Here is a 20,254-nt window from a genome sequence, read left to right as displayed (position 1 = left end):
CTCGTACACATACTTTCTCTCAGGCACACACACGCACACACCATACACTCATACCCTTGCGCCCACCCTCTCACAGACATATACTCCATCACACTCACGCTCACACTCTATCAAGCACGCATATACACACACTCTCACGTGTGCAAGCGCACACACACACACACTCACAGTCTTTCTCTCTTTCTCACACACACATACACACAGAGCCACACACACACACACAAACACACACAAAAACACACACACACACACACACACATTCTCTCACTCTCTTTCTGCCACATGCACGCACACACACAGATATGTTGATGGGGTGAAATTGCATTTGCAGAATTGTATTTGCAGATACATTCGGTTTTGTTCAAAAAGCACACAATCTGTGGGCAGTCAATATTTTATATAATCCTTGTGACATTTTATAAGTTCCTACTTAGGAAATGGAACCAGTCTGACTCAAGGTTGGAATACAGACAGACTCTAACCTCAAACCTTTAATACATTGCCTGAGCTGAGATGTCACCTTTTTATATAAAACCTTAATTTATCTCAGGAATGTGACTTGAAAGAAATTCTGGGATTAACATATTAATGAATCAAAACTTGCAATCCATTCTAAAAGATGAAAGACTTAACAGCAATCTAGGTTTGTTCAGTATATTGCATTAGTGTATGACACGATGATCTTTTGCTATAAATTCTGTGTCCTATGATCCTGCTCCACCAGTTACCTGGTGAAGGAGCAATATTCTGAAAGCTTGTACACCCAAATAAACCCATTGGATTATAACCTGGTGTTGTGTGATTTTTAAGTTTGTCCAACCCAGTCCAACACCAGCACTTCCACATTCTGAAGGCTAATTTGGGATAGGCAGCAAATGCATGCTGCAAATCTCATTTCACATGTAGAAATAATTAAAAAAGAAGTCTGGAAAGTATTCTCTCTGACTTTTCACAGCTGAGTTTTATTAATGAGTGAATTATTTTTATTTCAGTTAATAAAATTATTTATTTCTGTTCTTGAAGCTGGAATATGAGCGAAAGCAACATGAAAACATTAAGAAAAAAGAAAAAACTAGACATAACTTACCAAAGAAACCTGAACCACACACAGTCCAGGTAAAGAACAATGATTTTTCATCAGCAACAGAGATGAATGAAACATTAATTGACAGTAAGGTGTTGGTGACAAGGCAAAATGCCCAATACTCTAATCCTGTTCTTTTCTTTTGTACAAATTATTTTAATGCCTAGTTTACAACTATTTTTAAAAATTTGGGTCATCTAATATAGCTGCATTTTTACCATAAAATTGAAATTGCTTTTCAATTAAAAAGCAATGCAAATGTTATACACCAGATGCTGAGAGTATAAATAAGAATCTTTTAATGGCTCAGCCTTTGCCACTGAGCATTGAACCTTGCAGGAGCTTTTCAATCTGACAGGATCCCTGATAAAGAATCAAATAAACTCTAACAAAGACCTAAAAAATTGTATTTCCTGTTTTTTCGAATTACAATTATGATTATGTTAAATTCCTTGAATTGTCTTTTATGTGTTCTAATAGCATGATTAAAATTTTGACTTAAAGTGATTCATTTCTCTATTTAGGCTCGGACTTAATTTTCTACAGTTGCATTTCTGGTAGCTAAGGGCAGATGCTGCCATCATGCACATGTGTCATGCAGAGTTTCTCAGAATTCTGGCATTAAGTAGGATTCTGGGTAATCCAAGATGGAGGATGGGAAAAAATTGTAGCTGCTCTTTTTTTTGAGTATTTTAGGTGTTGGCGGTGATTTCCTCAAATTCCAGAAGCAGCAATTGCTGTTTTATATGCTGTTCCATTGTTTTGGAACTTTGGGGGAAAGAAGATCAAAACAATGGCACTTTAAAAAAGGTGAAAGACAAACAAAGACAGCAACCACATAGTCAGAGAAAGAAACCTATTCTGCCATCTTACACAGCAGTGAATCTACACAGGTATTGCCTTTGCTGTTTGAGTTCAAATATCTCTGGACACTGGAGTGCCTTAGAGGAACCTGTGTGTGAGAGCTCACAGCACAGGATCAGTGTAAATCTACAATAGTGAATAGAGTGGGTTCTTATTCAATTGACGTTTGTCTCTTGATTTAATTTTAAAATTATAAACTATAAGTACTAAGTTAGCCTGGAGCACTGATTTTTTTGGAACAATAAGACAATACTATATTCTGGGTCTATAGATTGTGAAGGAGCAAAAATGGCCTTGAGTAGAGTGGTGTGTTCTTCCTGTCAGATGTGGGAGTTTAGGGAGAGTTTCTGTGTTGCTGATGATTATATCTGCAGGAAGTGTCTTTGGTTGTAAATTCTATCAGAACACATGGATTGGTTATAGCGGTAGTTAGAGGCAATAAAGAACTTACAGGAGCGGGGGTGTGTGATGGATGGCAGTTATTGGAAGAGAGAAAAGCCGCAGAAAATATGGTAGATGGGTTAACTCCAGAAAAGGTATGAGAGGGAAGCAGGTGATGTAGGAGTCTGTTGTGGCTATCCTCATCTCAAACAAGTATGCTGTTTTGGAAAATATAGGTGTTGCTGGACTCTCAGGACAATGTAGCATGAACAGTCAAGTTTCTGGTACCGAGAATGGCTCTAACGTAATGAAAGGTACGTTGGGTTCCAAGCGATTGATTGTGATAGAGGACTCTAACAGAGGCACAGACAGACTGTTCTGTGGCTAGCAGTGAAAAATCAGAATGGTGTGTTGCATCCCTGGTGCCAGGATCAAGGATGTCTCTGAGAGGGTGTAAAATGTTCTCAAAGGGAGAGGGACCAGCAGGAGGTCATTGTACACATCGGAACTAATGACATAGGAAGCAAAAAGGATGAACTTCTGAAGGGAGAATATGGAGAGTTAGGCAGGAATTTAAAAAGTATGCCCTCGAGGGTAGTAATATCTAGATTACTCTCAGTGTTATGAACTAGTGAGGGTAGAAATAGGAAGACAGAGCAGATGAATGCATGGTTGATAAGCTGGAGTATGGGAGAAGGATTCACATTTTTGGATCATTGAAATCTCTTCTGGGGTAGAAGTGACCTGTACAAGGACAGATCGCACCTGAAATGGAGGGGTCTAATATACTGGGAAGGAGATTTGCGAGAGCTGTTGGGGAGAATTTAAATTAGTAAGGTGGGAGTGTGGGGGAGTAGGTGAGACCCAGGGAGATAGTGAGGAAAGAGATCAATGTGAGACTGGTACAGTTAGGAAAAGGAGAGTGTCAAACAGTCAGGGCAGGCAGGAACAAAGCAGAGAACAAGACAGGACTGATAAATTAAATTGAATTTATTTCAATGCAAGATGCCTAACAGGGAAGGCAGATGAACTCAGAGCATGGATAGGTACATAGGACTGGGATAGCATAGAAATTACAGAGATGTGGCTCAAGGATAGATAGGACTGGTAGCTTAATGTTCCAGGATACAAATGCTACAGGTAGGACAGAAAGGGAGGCAAGAGAGGAGGGGGAGTGGTGTTTTTGATAAGGGGTAGCATTACAGCTGTACTGAGAGAGGATATTCCCAGAAATACATCCAGGGACATTATTTGGGTAGAACAGAGAACTAGGAAAGGGATAATAACCTTACTGGGATTGTATTATAGACCCCCCAGTCATCAGTGCTAAATTGAGAAACAAACTTGTAAGGAGATCTTAGTTATCATTAAAAATAATAGGGCGACTATGGTAGGGGATCTTAACATTCCAAACATAGACCGGGACTGCCATAGTGTTAAGGGTTTAGATGGAGAAGCATTTGTTAAGTTTTTACAAGAAAATTTTCTTATTCAGTATGTGAATGTACTGCTCGAGAAGGGACAAAAACTTGACCTACTCTTAGGAAATAAGGCAAGGTAGGAAACTGAGGTGTCAGTGGGGCAACAATTTGGGGCTAGTTATCGTAATTCTATTCGTTTTAAAATAGTGACGGAAATAATAGACAGGATCTAAAAGATGAAATTCTAAATTGGAGGAAGGCCAATTTAACAGTATTAGACAAGAACTTTCAGAAGTTAACTGGGGTCAGATGTCCACAGGTAAAGGGACAACTGGAAATTGGGAAGCCTTCAAAAATGAGGTAATGAGAGTCCAGATACAATATATTCCTGTTAGGGTGAAAAGAAAGGCTGATAGGTATAGGGAATGCTGGATGATGAGAGAAATTGATGTTTTAGTGAAGAAAAGGAAGGAAGCATATGTCAATTATAGACAGCAGAAATCAAGTGAATCCTTGGAAGAGTATAAAAGCAGTAGGAGTATACTAAAGAGGAAAATCAGGAGGGCAAAAAGGGAACATGAGATAGCTTTGGCAAATAGGGTTAAGGAGAATCTAAAGGGATTTTATAAATATATTAAGAGCAAAGGGTAACAAAGGGAGAGAATAAGGTCCCTCAAAGATGAGCAAGGCAGCCTATGTGTGGAACCACAGGAGATGGGGGAGGTACTAAACGAGTATTTTGCATCAGTGTGTACTGTGGAGAAAGATGTGGGCAAATAGATGGTGAAAAGTGTCCACATTACAGAGGAGGAGGTGCTTGATATTTTAAAATGCATGAAAGATAAGGTGTACCCTAGAACTCTGTGGGAAGCTAGGGAAGTGATTGCTGGGCCCTTTGCTGAGATATTTGTATCATCGATAGTGACAGGTGGAGGCTGGTTCATGTGCTGCCACTATTTAAGAAAAGCCAGGGAATTATAGACTGGTGAGCCTTACATTGGTGGTGGGCAAGTTGTTGAAGGAAATCCTTAGTGACAGGTTTTACATCATTTGGAAAGACTAGGACTGATCAGGGATAGTCAACATGGCTTTGTGCGTGAGAAATTATGTCTCATGAATGTGATTGCACTTTTTAAAGAAGTAACAAAGAGGATTGATGAGGGCAGAGTGGTGGACGTGATCTACATGGACTTCAGGAAGGCGTTCGACAAGGTTCCCCATGGGAGACTGGTTAGCAAGGTTAGATGTCATGGAATACAGGGAGAACTTGCCATTTGGATACAGAACTGGCTCAAAAGTGGTGGTGGAGGGTTGCTTTTCAGACTGGAGGCCTGTGACCAGTGGAGTGACACAAGGTTTGGTGCTGGGTCCACTACTTTTTGACATTCAGACAAATGATTTGGATATGAACATAGGAGGTATATTTAGAAAGTTTGCAGATGATACCAAAATTGAAGGTGTAATGGAGAGCGAAGAAGTTTACCTCAGAGTACATCAGGATCTTGATCAGATGGGCCAATGGGCTAAGCAGTGGCAGATGGAGTTTAATTTAGATAAATGTGAGGTGATGCATTTTGGAAAGGCCAATCAATGCAGGATGGTAAGGTCCTGGGGATTGTTGCTGAACAGAGAACTTGGAGTGCAGGTTTATAGTTCCTTGTGAGTGGAGTCACAGGTAGATAGGTTAGTGAAGAAGATGTTTGTATGTTTTCCTTCATTGGACAGAACATTGAGTATAGGAGTTGGGAGGTCATGTTGCTGCTGTACAGGACATTGGTTAGGCTACTTTTGGAATGTTGTATGCAATTCTGGTCTCCCTCCTATTGGAAGGATGTTGTGAACTTTGAATGGGTTCAGAAAAGATTTACAAGGATGTTACCAGAGTTGAAGGATTTGAGCTAGAGGGAGAGACTTGAATAGGCAAGGGCTGTTTTCCCTGGAGCGTCGGAGGCTGAGGGGTGAGTTTACAGAGGTTTATAAATTCATGAGGGGCATGGATAAGATAACTAGACAAGATCTTTTCTCTGGGGTGGGGGAGTCCTGATCTAGAGGGCATAGGTTTAGGGTGAGAGGGGAAAAATTTAAAAGGGACCTATAGGGCAACTTTTTCACACAGTGAGTGGTGCACATATGGAATGAGCTGCCACAGGAAGTGGTGGTGGCTGGTGCAATTACAACATTTAAAAGGCATCTGGATGGGTATATGAATAGGAAGAGGCCATAGTGCTGGCAAAAGGAACTAAATTAGGTTACGATAGCTGGACCGAAGGATCTGTTTCTGTGCAGTACATCTCTATGACTCTGTAACATTTAGTCAGTCACCTAGTCTAACCTTTACAGAAGTTATCTGTGTCTATTTTGTTGTTGTTGTTCATAATTAGATGAAGAACACGGGAACAGCAGTAGCCATTCAGCCTATTAAGTTTGTTCCATAATTGAGTACAATCATTGGTTTTCAAATACTTCTATGCTTCTTACCCGTACGTACCCCATCACCATTTACCCCACTGTTAATTAGAAATCTATCAATCCTTTGTGGAACACACTCAAAGATTCAACTTCCACGTCACTATGGAGTAAAGAATTCCAAAAATTCACAACCCTCTGAGGAGAAAATAAGTGTCTACAGTTCAGCCCAATGTGGCATTCTTAATTTATACCCTTTAGTTCCAAGACTCCCCATGTTGGGGAAACAACCCATCTGCATCTATCTCAACTATCCCTTAGAGTATTTTGTAGGTGTCAATGAAAACATTAGAAGATGAATTTACACACCTTAGAATTTTTATTTCTTCTTGATTTAAGGCATTGTATTTATTTTCTCAGTGGTAATTCAGATTGTGTCCCTGAATAATGTTATTTCAAAATGTGTAAATTTGACAATGATTTAAATATGAATTGGCAGATTAATTAGAGCAGACCTTCAGCTAAATATCAATGTTAAAGTTATTTTTATATTTCAGAAACTGTACCAAACTGAGATTGAGAGATAAAAGTCACGGACGTCTATATGCACACACCAACAGAGAAAGAGACAAGATAGGCTGCATATTTTCATGACTTAATTCAAGTTGTTAAAGGACTTTTGCCCAAAATGTTGATTTTCCTGCTCCTCGGATGCTGCCTGACCTGCTGTGCTTTTCCAGCACCACTCTAATCTTGGCTCTAATCTCCAGCATCTGCAGTATCAAGTTGTTAATTCCTTTCTGATGCTTGAGATTTAAAGTGAAAGGCTCTGATGAACATTACCTGCAGGTTGTTAATAGAATATATAAAAATCATTATATTAGTAGCTGTGAGACAGAGGAAATGAAAAATAAACAGACATTGATACACATATATTGAAATTAGTTATCAAATGTTCAATAGAATTTGTGCTGTTGAATTCAATAACCAATCCAAGAACAAATCATGCTGAAAGTTGTGTGAGTTAAAAGAACCATTTGTCTCCCTCAAATTTCCTGAAACACATTCGAAAAACAGCAGAAGCAAAATCTATTGTGAGTCCAGAGCAATAGAGTAATAAATGAGAGTACAATAAGCTTCTTTTTAAATATTGCTTTTCAAATTTCCTTGATATTAACAGTTATAATTTATGCAGTTTCATTAATCATTCTGAAAATGGGTTTATTATCAAAAACTATTTGCAATATAATGATAATAGTAATTTAAAATAATTTAAACTAAGATGTGTCCCATTTGGTGGATGAAGCTGGTTAAACCTTATGTTTTTAAACTAATAAGAAAGATCTCAGAAATTCAAGTGGCATTGATCATAATTTACAGTTAATGTTCTGTGAGTTTTGCCTACATTTGGCCAATTCCAGGCAAACTGCACTTACAAAAACAATACAAACCTGCAGAAAAACCAGTTCAAAATTTAAAAAGCATTCTTGGTTATTTATAAAACTGTAAGTTGACTATTGTGATGACCATGGATTGTAACCCAGATCATCTATGGATATATTGAACTTTTCCTCACAACAAGTGCTCTTTAAAAGGATGTCAGAGCCAAAAATGACTAAGAGTGTAAATTTTGACCAAGATAATTCATCGACAGACTGGAAGACTTTTGTGGATTATCTTCAGCTTTGAAGAAGACTGATAATTTCACACCTAATAGATGTCAAGAAAGTTCCAAAATGAAGGACTTCATAGGGAGAAAGACATTGCAAACCAAATACAATCTCCAATGTGTTATCAGAGACTGTGAACATAATGTGAGAAAAGACTGCAGTCTAAGAAAGGCATGTTTGTGTTTTCCCCTTTCAAGAAAACACAAGAACAGAGGTTAAAAGTCAGTTTTAACCCTAGCCTGCATGTGCTAGCTGTTGAAAGTGTGTGCTGTGAGGGTCACAGTTGAGAAAAAATCCTGGTTATCCCTGCGTTGCTGGTAAAAGAAATGAAGTTTACTCTCTCTCTTTGTTGAAAGCCAGAAGGGAGAAAAAAAACTGTACAAAAATTGCTCTTTACTTTTATATGAATTTGATAGAGAACATGCTCTCTATCCTGCCTCTTTGTCCTTTCCTTGAAAATAGAAGACAATTCTAAATTTACCACTTAAAAAGAAAGCAAAACACTTCAAGGCACAATTCAGGAGTGTGATGGAATACTCCCCACTTGCCTGGATGGGTGCAGCTCCAACAACACTCAAGAAGCTTGACACCATCCAGGACAAAGTAGTCCACGTGATTGGCACCACATCCACAAGAATCCATTCCCTCCACCACCAACGCTCAGTTGAAGCAGTGTGACTATGTACAAGATGCACTGCAGAAATTCACCAAAATTTGTCAGACAGCACCATCCAAACCCACAATCACTTCCATGTAGAAAAACAGAAAGAAGTGATGAAGCAGCGAAGGGTACAGACTCTGAACCATGTAGATGCCTTCAGGCAAAGCACTAATAGAATCGAAATATCTTATTACAAACCATCAGCTCAGATGAATAAAAAAAGATAAACAGAAAAAGGAGCCAGGTGTATATATCCTGTAGGAGATAGTATTAACGTCAAACATGAAGTCATGTAGTCATTCGAGTCATCAACATATGATATTCTACATAATGTTAACCAAATCCATGAAAATAAAAATGGCATCACGATGAGGGCAGAGAGAATTACTGACAATGTGGAAAAACTTAGAGGGTAGTAAAAATTGCGCACTTTATTTATAAGGTTATTTCAAAGGGGCAATATTTTCATGCAGAGGGTGGTGCGGTTATGAAATGATCTGCCAGAGGAAATGGTGGGGGCTGGTACAATTACAGCATTTAAAAGGCATCTTGATAGGTATATGAACAGGAAGAGTTTGAAGGGAAATGGGCTGGGTGCTGGCAGGTGGGACTAGATTGGGGTGGGATATCTGGTCGGCATGGACGAGATGGACTGAAGGGTCTGTTTCCATGTTGAACATCTCTATGACTCAAAGACTCTAAATGCAAAATGCACTCTGTACTTTGAACTTATCTCCTAACCACCTTGTCCTCTGTATGTATTATGTACTTGGACTAGTGTAAGAAACCCTTACCTCCTGTTTCACTAAACTTTCATATTGCAGAAAATAGACTTTCATTGATCTATCTATTTGTGATCGATAAGTAGTGAGTAATCTTCATAACATACATAACATAGCATTGTTAAACTATAAAGGGAAAGGAATGGTTTCACGTTAAAATCATTCCTGATTGTTGTTTTCAGGCCAATGATCGCAAGTATTGTACATCAGGTTACAGAAGTGCAGGAACACTGCAATGTGTCAGGGAATGACATTACCTGCATTCTTTGTACCAGGCGGCAATCACATGACTTACAATATGGTCTCTGATTCAGTCAGTGATCAGCGACAGAGAGTGTGACTGTGGTAAGGAGAACCAGAATGCAGGAGTATCAGCTCCTGCAATCATTCAATATGTTTGAAATTCTCTCAGCTTTTTTTGAGAGTGGAATCTGTGACCAAACTGATCATGGATTCAGCAAGGAATAGTATAATCGTTACAGAGGATTAACACCATTCTCTGCAACAAAGAGGGAGCATTCAGATGGTTGCACTATTGCCTGGTGTCAAATTTCAGAATATTTGCTCAGAGATGGAAAGGAAATTACAACAGGTAGGAGATGATCCAGTGCTCATGGTCCATGGAGGGAGCAACAACATAGTGAGAACTAGAACAGAGATTCTGTAAAGGGAGTATGAGAAATTACTCTCTAAATTAAAAATCATAAATTCAAAGATTATAACCTCTGACTTATTACCAGAGCTGTGTGCAAATTGGGATAGGACACACAAAATTAGAGAAATGAATATGTGACTCAAAGACTAGTGTAAGAGAAGTGGATTCCAGTATGTAGGCTTCAATTTATAGGCCTCTGGTGACAGTCGAGAGTGTGGTGCTGGAAAAGCACGGCAGGTGGCAGTATCTGAGGAGCAGGATAATTGATGTCTTCCTGATGAAGAGCTTATGCCCGAAACGTCGATTCTCCTGCTTCTCGGATGCTGCCTGACCTACTGCGCTTTTCCCGCACCACACTCTCAACTCTGGTCTCCAGTATCTGAAGTCCTCACTTTCTCCCACTGGTAACAGTACTGGGGAAAATAGGGTTGTACCAGTGAGATGATCTACACCTAGACTGTGTTGGGACCAATATTCTTGTGAACCATGTAACTAGGGAAGTTGAGAGAGTTTTAACCTAAAGAGTTGGGGAATGGGATCAAAAGTAGAAACAAAGTTAATAGGAAAATAGCAATACAGGAAATGAGAGAATGGTAGAAAAAGGAAGAAAAAAAACCTAGATGTTACAAAGGTAATAAAAAAATTAAACTAACGTATTTGTATCTGAATATGTGAAGCCATGAATAAAAGTAGTGCATCTTAAAATCAATAAATGTGCTGTGATAGACATTATGGAGATATGTTTGCAGGATGATAAAGATAGGGGATTCCTGAGAATGAAAGGTTATATGGTATTCAAGAACAATAAGAAGCTAGGTAAAGGTGGAGGGGTAGTAGTGTAAATCAAAGTTGACATTTGTACCATATTTAAAGTTGACCTTAGTTTAAGAGATCAGGATTCCTGATGAAGGGCTTATGCCTGAAATGTTGATTCTCCTGCTCTTCGGATGCTGCCTGACCCGCTATGCTTTTCCAGCACTACACTCTCAACTGTAAGAGATCAGGGTGCAGAATTGGTCTGCATGAGATAAGTAATAGAATGGGAAATGAATCACTAGTGGGTGTTGTCAACAGGCCTCCTAACAACATTTACAATGTATACAGGAAGAACTATTAGATACTTGTGTTAAAGGAATGGCAATAATCAAGGGTGATTTTAACTTACATATTGGAAAATGATTGGCAGTAGCAGCCTAGATGATGTGCTTATTGAATGATTTCAAGATATTTCTTCCAGCAGCACATTCTGGAAGCGTATTGAGAGTAAGTTATATTAGACTTGGTATCCTGCAATGTCACACGATTAATTGATTACATTAGAGTAAATGTGCTCCAAGATAGCAGCAACCACCAGCATAATTGGATTTTACATGTAGTTGGAAAAAGAAAAGATATTGTGTCCAAGGTTAGTTTTTCAAACCTAAATAAGGGCAGCTATATGGGCATGGAGCTTGAGCTCACTAAAGTGAACTGACATAATAGCCTGTGGGACAGATGAATAGAGACACACAATAACAAGTATTTAAGAGCATATTTCAAAATACTCAGAATAAGTATATTCCTGCTATAAAGGAAAATATGAAAGGGAAGACCCCACTATTTGTGGTTATCAAAAGTAACTAGGGAGAAGATCAAAATTAACGAAAAGGAATGTAACTGAGTAAAGATGAGCAACAGGTCAGACAATCAGAACATAAAGAACAGTATAGAATGACTAAAATGTGAATCAGAGGAAAGATTTAGAGAATGAGAGGATACTAGGTGGGAATGTATAAACAGATAGCAAGAATTTCTGCAGACGGCTAAAAAGAAATTCAGTAAGTAAAGTGAGTGTTGGTCCTTTCGAGAGTGAGAATGGGATGTTAATAATAGATAATAAGGAAATCGCAAATGAAGCAAGGAAACGTTTTGCTTCTGTCTTCACTATAGAAGGCACAAGAAAACATTCCAGTAATGGCTATAAAACTGTAGGTAGAAGGGAGAGAGGAACTTAGCAAAGTCATGATCACTGGGGAAGGAACTGATGAAGGCACTGATAGAGCTTTGGAATGACAATTTTGCCAGGTCATGGTGGACTTCACCCTTGGCTATTAAAGGAGGTTGTTAATGAGGTCATGTAATGGATGCATTGGTGCAAAATTTCCTAAATTCAGGAATGTTTCCATCAGACTGGAAAGTTGAAAATATAACCCCCATCCTGTTCAAAAAGGGAGAGGGTGCAGAAAACAAGAAATTATAAGCCTGTCAGTTTGACATCTGTCATGGGGAAGGTGTTACAATTAATCATGAAAAAGATTATTATAATGCACTTCGAAACATACAAAGCAATCTGAAAGCATCATTATAGTTTAGACTAAATGTAATCTTATTTAACCAATTTCTTGGGAGTTCTTTGAAAGAGTAACATTGCTTTGTGGATAAATGAAAATCTTTAAACTTACTGTACGTGGATTTCCAGAAGGCATTTGATAAAAAGCCAAATCAAAGGTTAATTTAGAAAATAATTGTGTAGGAGGTAGCCAATAGAAGATTGGCTGGGGACTGGCAGAAAACAGAGTATGCATCAATGGATCTTTATCTATTTAACAGGATATAACAAGTGGAATCCTGTGATGTTTATGTTGGTCCTCTACATTTTATATTAAATAATAGGAATATATAGGGCAATGGGGGAAGAGCAGAGTAGAGCAATAATTTGAAGAGATAAATTGAAGAAATTGTAGAGCAATAAATTGAATGAATACAAATACAGAGTGATGAATAGTCTTTTGTTCTATATCATGCTATATCCTATAACTGCATCTACAAAAAATATATTTCACAAGGTGACACTAACTTCACTGAAAGTTATTTTGGAAAATAAACACTTCACTGTGGATCATTATGTGTGTCTATAAGGTTTTAAACATTAATTTTCAATTTAGGTAGGTCAGGTTTTGACTCATCCAGTGGCATGTACAGATTGAAGGAAGTCCATTCTGAGCAATTATGTAGCTGCTTTAGAAGCATGTTATAACAACCAGAATTCCATATTGATCTTTACTTTGTAGCTCCTGCTAAAATGTGCAAACAGCACTTGGGGGTGGACCAAGATCTCACTATAAAAGCAACTGTGCGAGATAAATTGAAGTAATTTCAGAGACTTAAATACTTGTCTTGCTTTTGTTCTTGAAGCTGAAACCTGAAGAACATGTATATGACCCAGTTGCTGAAGATTCAGATTGGCATGAAGAACACATCTATAATACAATAGCAGAATATCAGAATTGGGAAGAAGAACCTGTATATGAAACAATCGTGTCATATAGAGACATCCTGAAGCTAAGAACAGAGATTATTGATACACAGGAAGATCAGGTAACATAAAATATTTAAGGAGAAAATACAATTTTAAAAATGTGGGATGTTGCATTAATATAGTATCTTATACAATCAGGCTGCTCCAAAACGTGGAATGAATGATATTTGAAGTGTAACGGCTTTGTTATGTAGGCAAATTCAGTAGCCAACATGCAAAGAGCAAAATGGCCCAAAAAGCAAACATGACAAATAGATGGATAGCCTCTTTGTATTTCATGATGCTGATTGAAATGTTTGTCAGAAAATGTGGAGAACTTGCTTCTTTGGAGACTATCTTTGATTGAATACATATCTAGGTGATACTACAATAATGTCTCATACAAATGATGTCGATGCAGTGTTCACCTAGTGTGTGCTCATTTCCCAGAAATGGGGTTTCAACGCATTGGAGTGGATGATCATCTCCTGTTTTGCTGGGGCAGTAGCAGGATATAATTAGAGACCAATTATCATGGGCCCACTTGTGACTTTTGAACAAATCTAATATTAGAAAAACAGCACTTTACATTGTAATCTAAAACCTGTGGACTGGTGGTTAGGTTGGCTGCTGGTTTTTGGTGCTGTAATACAGTAAAATGAGAATCCTAAAATGCCTTTAGGAACCAATTACCATTTTCACATCAATTAATGCTGGTACCATTGCTTCCTCATATTACCCATCAAACCATATATGACGCTGATTGAGAAGTAGCCATTTACTGCTTTTAATGGGATCATGTTGACAGATAATGCTTAAAGTCAGTATAACAATGATTTCTGATTAATCATAAAATTCAATGGTAACTTTCAATGTCTGGGTTCTTTATATCTTTGCTGCTGTTTCTATCTGCCATCCATTTCAGTATGCCATTTCTTCTTTTCCTCCCCTTTATTGGATTTCTACAGATCTACTTCAGTTTCTGCACCAGCAGAATTCTCAACTTCCCAACGTCACTGGGCTTCCTATAGGCAGGGTGAAAATCACTGGTAATGGGTGCCCAGCATTTAGGTCTGATTTCAAACATGGAGATCAATTGGTGAGATGCTCACCCAACTCCTTCTCAATCTTGGCAAATCACAAAAATCAACCCTACAAGTTTTGTGAAGCACAAGAATAAGCCATGTTCACTCTCATTGACTAAAGAGAAAACAATGCGCAAGATACAGTCTGTCACAATGATCAGTGCAATGTTATAGCAACAAAGGGATTTTTGATGTAATGAACTTTTTTCAACTGGATTTCTGAAAGATAAAGAGGACATGATTAAGACCTTCACGACTGCAATAGTCATGGTATGAAAAGTATTTAATATGTTCCTCTTCTCGGAAATATAATCTAATGAAAAGGAAATTGACTTGCACTTGTATGCCAATTTTTACTACTGTAAAATATTCCAAAGCACAGCACACAAGTGAAATAGTTTTGAACTTTAGTCATCATTGAGGTATAGGAAGCATTGCAGCCATTTTGCACACAGCAAGTTCTCAAAAATAGCATTGTTAAAATGACCGGGTAATCTCTTCTTATGATGATGATTGAGAACCAAATATATGGGCCATGACTTCAAATGACATTCTGATCTTTTTGAAATTATGTCATAGAATTTTTTTACCCTTGAGACTATAAGCATGGTGTCAATTTAACATTTCATCTAAAATATACCACCTCCAAAAGTGCAATACATCATCACTACTATATTGGAATATCAGCCACAACTTTTGTGTTTGAGTTCTAGTCTGAACAATGAACCTGCATTCTTCTGTAACAGAGACAAGAACAACATAGCTTACCCCAGAAAGAGTGTGGACAAAGATTATATGCTTTGGCATTATTAGCACCAGATACTAAGCAACTGAACTAACTTATGTTATGAACCAGTCGAGACCCCTCTCAAGATATTTTAAGAAGGTAGCCTAGATCTTAACTTTTTCTTATGTTAAAGGCAAATGTAGTGCGCTGAGTTCCATTTGCAATTCGACTGGCTAAACTATTCGATGTTAAGCAAAACACAATTTATTTAACCTCTATGCTTAAAATACAACAAAAGAAAGAACTTAGAATAACTTAACTGTATTGAAAAACCTAACTGAATAATAGATAAAATAACTACAACTAATTACTGTTCCATTATAGGAACATCCCATAAACATTCCCTTTGGCAAAAAGCAAATTCAGAAAAATAGATTTGTTTCACAGGTAACCCAGCACCAGAGAGAAGCCCCAGTTTCTGGCTATAATTGAGAGAGGGAAAAGATAACTTCTACTTCTGCAAAACTCCAGTAGCTTCTGCCCTGTTGAGACTCCCATAGCAACTGCTTAAAACTAAACCTAAAAACTAAAAGAAAACTCGAAATCCTGGTCTGTGAGAGCTGGCCACACCTACCCAGCCTGCTTCTATTATTCCAACTTAAAGAAAAACGCCAAGGCCTCACAAGCTGTTTACATTATGGGTCTTCACTAGCCAACTCAGCATCTCTGCCTTAAAACCGCTCTTCAAAAAAAAACTCAGGACAAAATAACTTCTTAAAGCGACAGCATCGTAACACTAACCATCATAATGAGAACACTTTTGTATTACTTGAGAAAATTCCTTCATTGAAGGAAATTCAACTACAACAGTCTGAAAAAGAACTGTATGATGTAGGCAGAACAACAGTTAAAATCAAATGAATGCTGCGAGTATTCCTAAAATACAGGGACAAATACTATTTGGGACAGCTTTATATTTTCAGAAACCAACACCACTCACCTCTGAACAGAAACACGAGCTTCACTCTTAAAATTCTCAGTATGTTGAAGAATCTCAACCAGCTGAGAAGTCAAATTCCACTGATAAATGTAAATTTACTCATCAAGAAGAAAACTTCATCATTTGCAGAAGTATGCTCTCGAAAGCTAAGACAAAATATGCACCACTCAAAATCAATCTAGCAGAGTAACTCTTCACAATTGAGAGATCAGAAGATACTAATAATTTTACAGGTATGAAGGAAGAATTTAACAGTCTTTCAACATCAGACAAATCATTAAAATATGATCATTGGACATCCCGAATGCCACAACAATGAAGAGTGGGTAGTAGAATATGACACTGCCAATTTAGATATTTAGAAGATGCAGTAACAAAAGAACATAGTCAGTTTTACTGTCAATGACTGAATCTGATAAAATAATGAGGTTATCCAAAAAAACTGTGAGGATGGAAGGACCATTGCAACAGAATCTTATTACAACATAAAAAGGGAGTATTACTTCTTTCAGAGAAGTAATCTTCTGTGATATGTCTTGAGGAAACTAAAGATCCTCCAAAGGAGATGAATGTTGTGGTATTGAAAAACCAGAACACATTCTTTTGCAAAGGACATTAGAAATAACATTACAAAGATCCGCCAAGGTTCAGGTGGACAAACAAACTGAACCTGAATGTTACATCCACAAGCTACAGACTTTCAACCCTACCAAGCTGACCTGGATTGCATAGTCAGAAGCTTGAGTGTTAATAAACTTTCTTTCCATATTTGAAACATAGTTGTGAAAAAGAATTAATAATCGAAGTAAGCTTTTGTGGGAACTCTTATGTAAGACAGTACTGGAAACTGTTAATGACGTTATGAGATAAGGGCTCCCCACCAGGATATAAAGCACTGTTCCTGGAATGAGATATTTACAATTTAAAATATCTCTAAGTTGTTATCAGAATGCTTCATGAGCAATAAAATGCATTTATTCTAAAGTGTAGCCGAAGGTCTTACCAAGGATTCTCAAATATCTTTGATGTAATGTAACTAGCTGTTAAGTTCTCTTTGTTAATCCTACAGTGTTAATCAAAAATGATCAAACTTCTGCTGAAAGCACTGAATGAACATCATCTCCCATTTGACCTTGTAACTTAGACTAATATTAATAAGGTAGATTTCAGACTATAAACCAAATGGCATCCCAGATGCTTCCAGTGGACATAACCAGAACATAAAGCAAAATTTGCCACCTGTTGCAAGCTCCAGGTTGATTCCTGCATTGCTAGTGGCTTTGAAGATGAGAGTATGCGAGAATGTTTATGTGTCAGGAACGTTTCAAACCAAGTCTGTATATACATCTCGCCAGTTTTTTTTGTCCACTGTCATCTGAGGGAGATCGCTAATACTCTCAATTCATTAAGAACTAATTACATTTCATTTTCTCTTGCTGTGGGACAGTGGGCAAAGTTAGATGTTGCTTCATTAGAATTACAGAAATGAATTTGTTAAAAGGTGCCAACATACATCACTTGATTGACACTGCATGTCAACTTTACCCTATGGCATAATCAAAAGGAATTCCATTCTCTAATGTCTGGAGAGTATGCAACTACAAAACCAAGGAGGTCAGGGCCGAGTATCCTTTTAGTGACTAGCATGCCATCGTTCTGTCGTAATCTACAACACCAGCATTGGAATCATCACAATAAGTCAAGATGAGTGACAAGGGTTATTTCCTGACCACATGGATAAAAATTCCAGTGTGTAACCCATAGAAAGGTACGTAACAAGCGTATAGTAAGAACCAAACCTATCGCCTGAAATGCTTTTTGAGCAGGCTAATGGGGTGCTATAACAGCATATCCGCTGTCTGGATTACTCTGCCATACTCAATAGACTTCATATGCTGATTCATGATAGTCTGCTGCTTGTTGCATCATCTCACCATGATGAAGGAATGGTCACTACCACCAGCTTTATTGTGAGAAGCCAAGGGGCATGCGGGGGAGCAAGAAGAACAGAAACACGAACATGGAAAAGTGGGAATAAGAGAGGGCAATCTAAACACCGTGGGCAGCACGGTGGCACAGTGGTTAGCACTGCTGCCTCATAGCACCAGAGACCGGGGTTCAATTCCCACCTCAGGCAACTGACTGTGTGGAATTTGCACATTCTCCCAGTGTCTGCGTGGGTTTCCTCCGGGTGCTCCGGTTTCCTCCCACAGTCCAAAGATGTGCAAGTTAGGTGAATTGCCTGTAGTGTTAGGTGAAGGGGTAAATGTTAGGTTATGGGTGGGTTGCGCTTCGGCGGGTTGGTGTGGACTTGTTGGGCCGAAGGGCCTGTTTCCACACTGTAAGTAATCTAATCTAATCTAATCCTGGTCAGTCTGATCATTGATGAACAGGACAAATGTGATGACAGTAACTGCAACTCCAGTACCCCATTCCATCTGACAGAATCCACTTGGACACAATGGAAAAAAATAAAAGTCAGCACAAAATCAAGATTTCAAACCAACTTATAATCAAACTAAATCATTCTGATTTGCACTCAAAAGTCAACTAAACAGCCTTCTTCATTTCCTCATGTTTATGCTCTGTCTGCCAAGACCTTTCTTTGTGCTCATACACAAAGCTGTCCCAATAGCAGTATCATGGTTGATCGATTCCTCTGACTTTCAGCAGTGGATATTGCCGATGATCTCAATCTACACTGGGTGGCATGGTGGCTCACAGAATCTGGGACCTGGGTTCAATTCCATCCTTTGGCAACTGTCTGTATGGGTTTGAACATTCTCCCCATGTCTGTGTGGGTTTCTCCAGGTTTCCTGGTTTCCTCTCACAGTCCAAAGATGAGTATGTTAAGTGGATTGGCCATAGTAAATTGCCCACAGTGTCCAGGGATGTGCAGGTTAGGTAGTTTAGCCTGCAGTGCTACAGGAAAAGGGGAAGGGGTGTGGGTCTGGGTGGGATGGTCTTCAGAGGGGCAATGTGGACTTGATGGGCCAAATGGCTGCTTTCATACTGCAGGGATTCTATTCTACACTGGGTTTTGAAGGTCCAGTTGCAGCTCTGGGAACAGAAGTCTGGGTTTACTGACTGCTAGGCAATGGGAAGGGTACTGATGGGGTGGCCCTGTTGGGATGATTAATGCTGTCAGACCAAGAGAGAACAACAGGTTCATGCTCCACTGGGCCGCTCAGCAATGCTAGTAGTTGATTTGCTGGAAGACAGATTGCTGAACAGTTGCAAGAGCTTACCAGGGTGTGAGAACAGATGCCTGAGGTACCACTGTGGAACTCAGACACTGGCTGTTTACTGCTTGTACTATAATGTAAGCTGCAACATCAGCCACCAGACGTCAACACATGGTTGCATCCCTAAGTGTGTAACTGAGCACCATTTCCAGGCTAGAAAGAATGGGTTTCAAGCTTTGAACAAAGCTTTGTGTCTCACCTTTGTGGGCTGTTACTTCGGTGTCTTCAGCCATGGTATTTAATTTTATAGGGCAGTGATATTTAAGCTTAAAAATAATGAGATATTTATGATGTGAATAGATTCTATCAGAGTCAGTTCAGATGAATCAATAATTTCCCCTGTGGATGCTTTTGGTATATTTTCTAGTTGTGATTCTTTACCATATTGATTCTACTTTTGCTGTTCTCAAACTTCTGCACAACATCTAGAAGCAACCTATTGTTTTACAAATGTAGCATTCTATTGTCATAGCTGGGCACTGTTTGTGTCCTTAAGGCATTCTTTTTTATTGCACAGCATTTACTAACAAATGACTAGTTGACCTCGTCTTAGTGTTGGCTTGTCCATTGTGTCACCTAATAAAATGCCTAGGTTTTTTTCTGCATTCTAAGGCAATATCATCCTTCATTCAGGATTTGTCTGTGTCTTCCAGGTTTTAGTTGCCAACAAATTCTGAATAGCTTTTCCCAAAACAAATCTTCTGGGAACTGTAATGAATCTGTCAAAAATATTATCAATACTGCCTCTTATAAATTCTGCTTTCAAACCACAACGTTCACAGGTTTTCACTAATCTAGAGACAGTCTTAATGAAGTTATCCAGATTTCTCTGGATGCTGAACTCTTCTGTTAAATCTTGGTCTTTGAAGAATTTTGTTTGTTCCCAAGTTAAATAATTATCAGATGCTGTCAGAACTGTGATTGCTTTTAGATTTTGGCAAATGATGACATCATCTGCTTTAGGACTTATTGAATACTATAATGTATTTACTTGTT

General features: G+C 38.4%; 1 protein-coding gene across 1 annotated transcript in view; it reads left to right on the top strand.

The window, feature by feature from the left end:
• The window catches only part of LOC140478433 (rho guanine nucleotide exchange factor 4-like), a 92,020-nt gene that overhangs the window by 8,676 nt on the left and 63,090 nt on the right, over positions 1-20,254 (top strand). Inside the window, exons 3-4 of the mRNA XM_072571698.1 lie at positions 1,024-1,116; positions 13,099-13,281. Of these exons, the coding sequence (XP_072427799.1) occupies positions 1,024-1,116; positions 13,099-13,281 (276 nt within the window). The remainder of the gene's footprint in view (positions 1-1,023; positions 1,117-13,098; positions 13,282-20,254) is intronic.

The sequence above is a fragment of the Chiloscyllium punctatum genome, chromosome 6, assembly GCF_047496795.1.
Source record: "Chiloscyllium punctatum isolate Juve2018m chromosome 6, sChiPun1.3, whole genome shotgun sequence".
In the NCBI taxonomy this organism is placed as follows: domain Eukaryota; kingdom Metazoa; phylum Chordata; class Chondrichthyes; order Orectolobiformes; family Hemiscylliidae; genus Chiloscyllium; species Chiloscyllium punctatum.
Note: the sequence above shows the minus strand (reverse complement) of the source record. Positions and strands in the feature narration are given on the sequence as shown.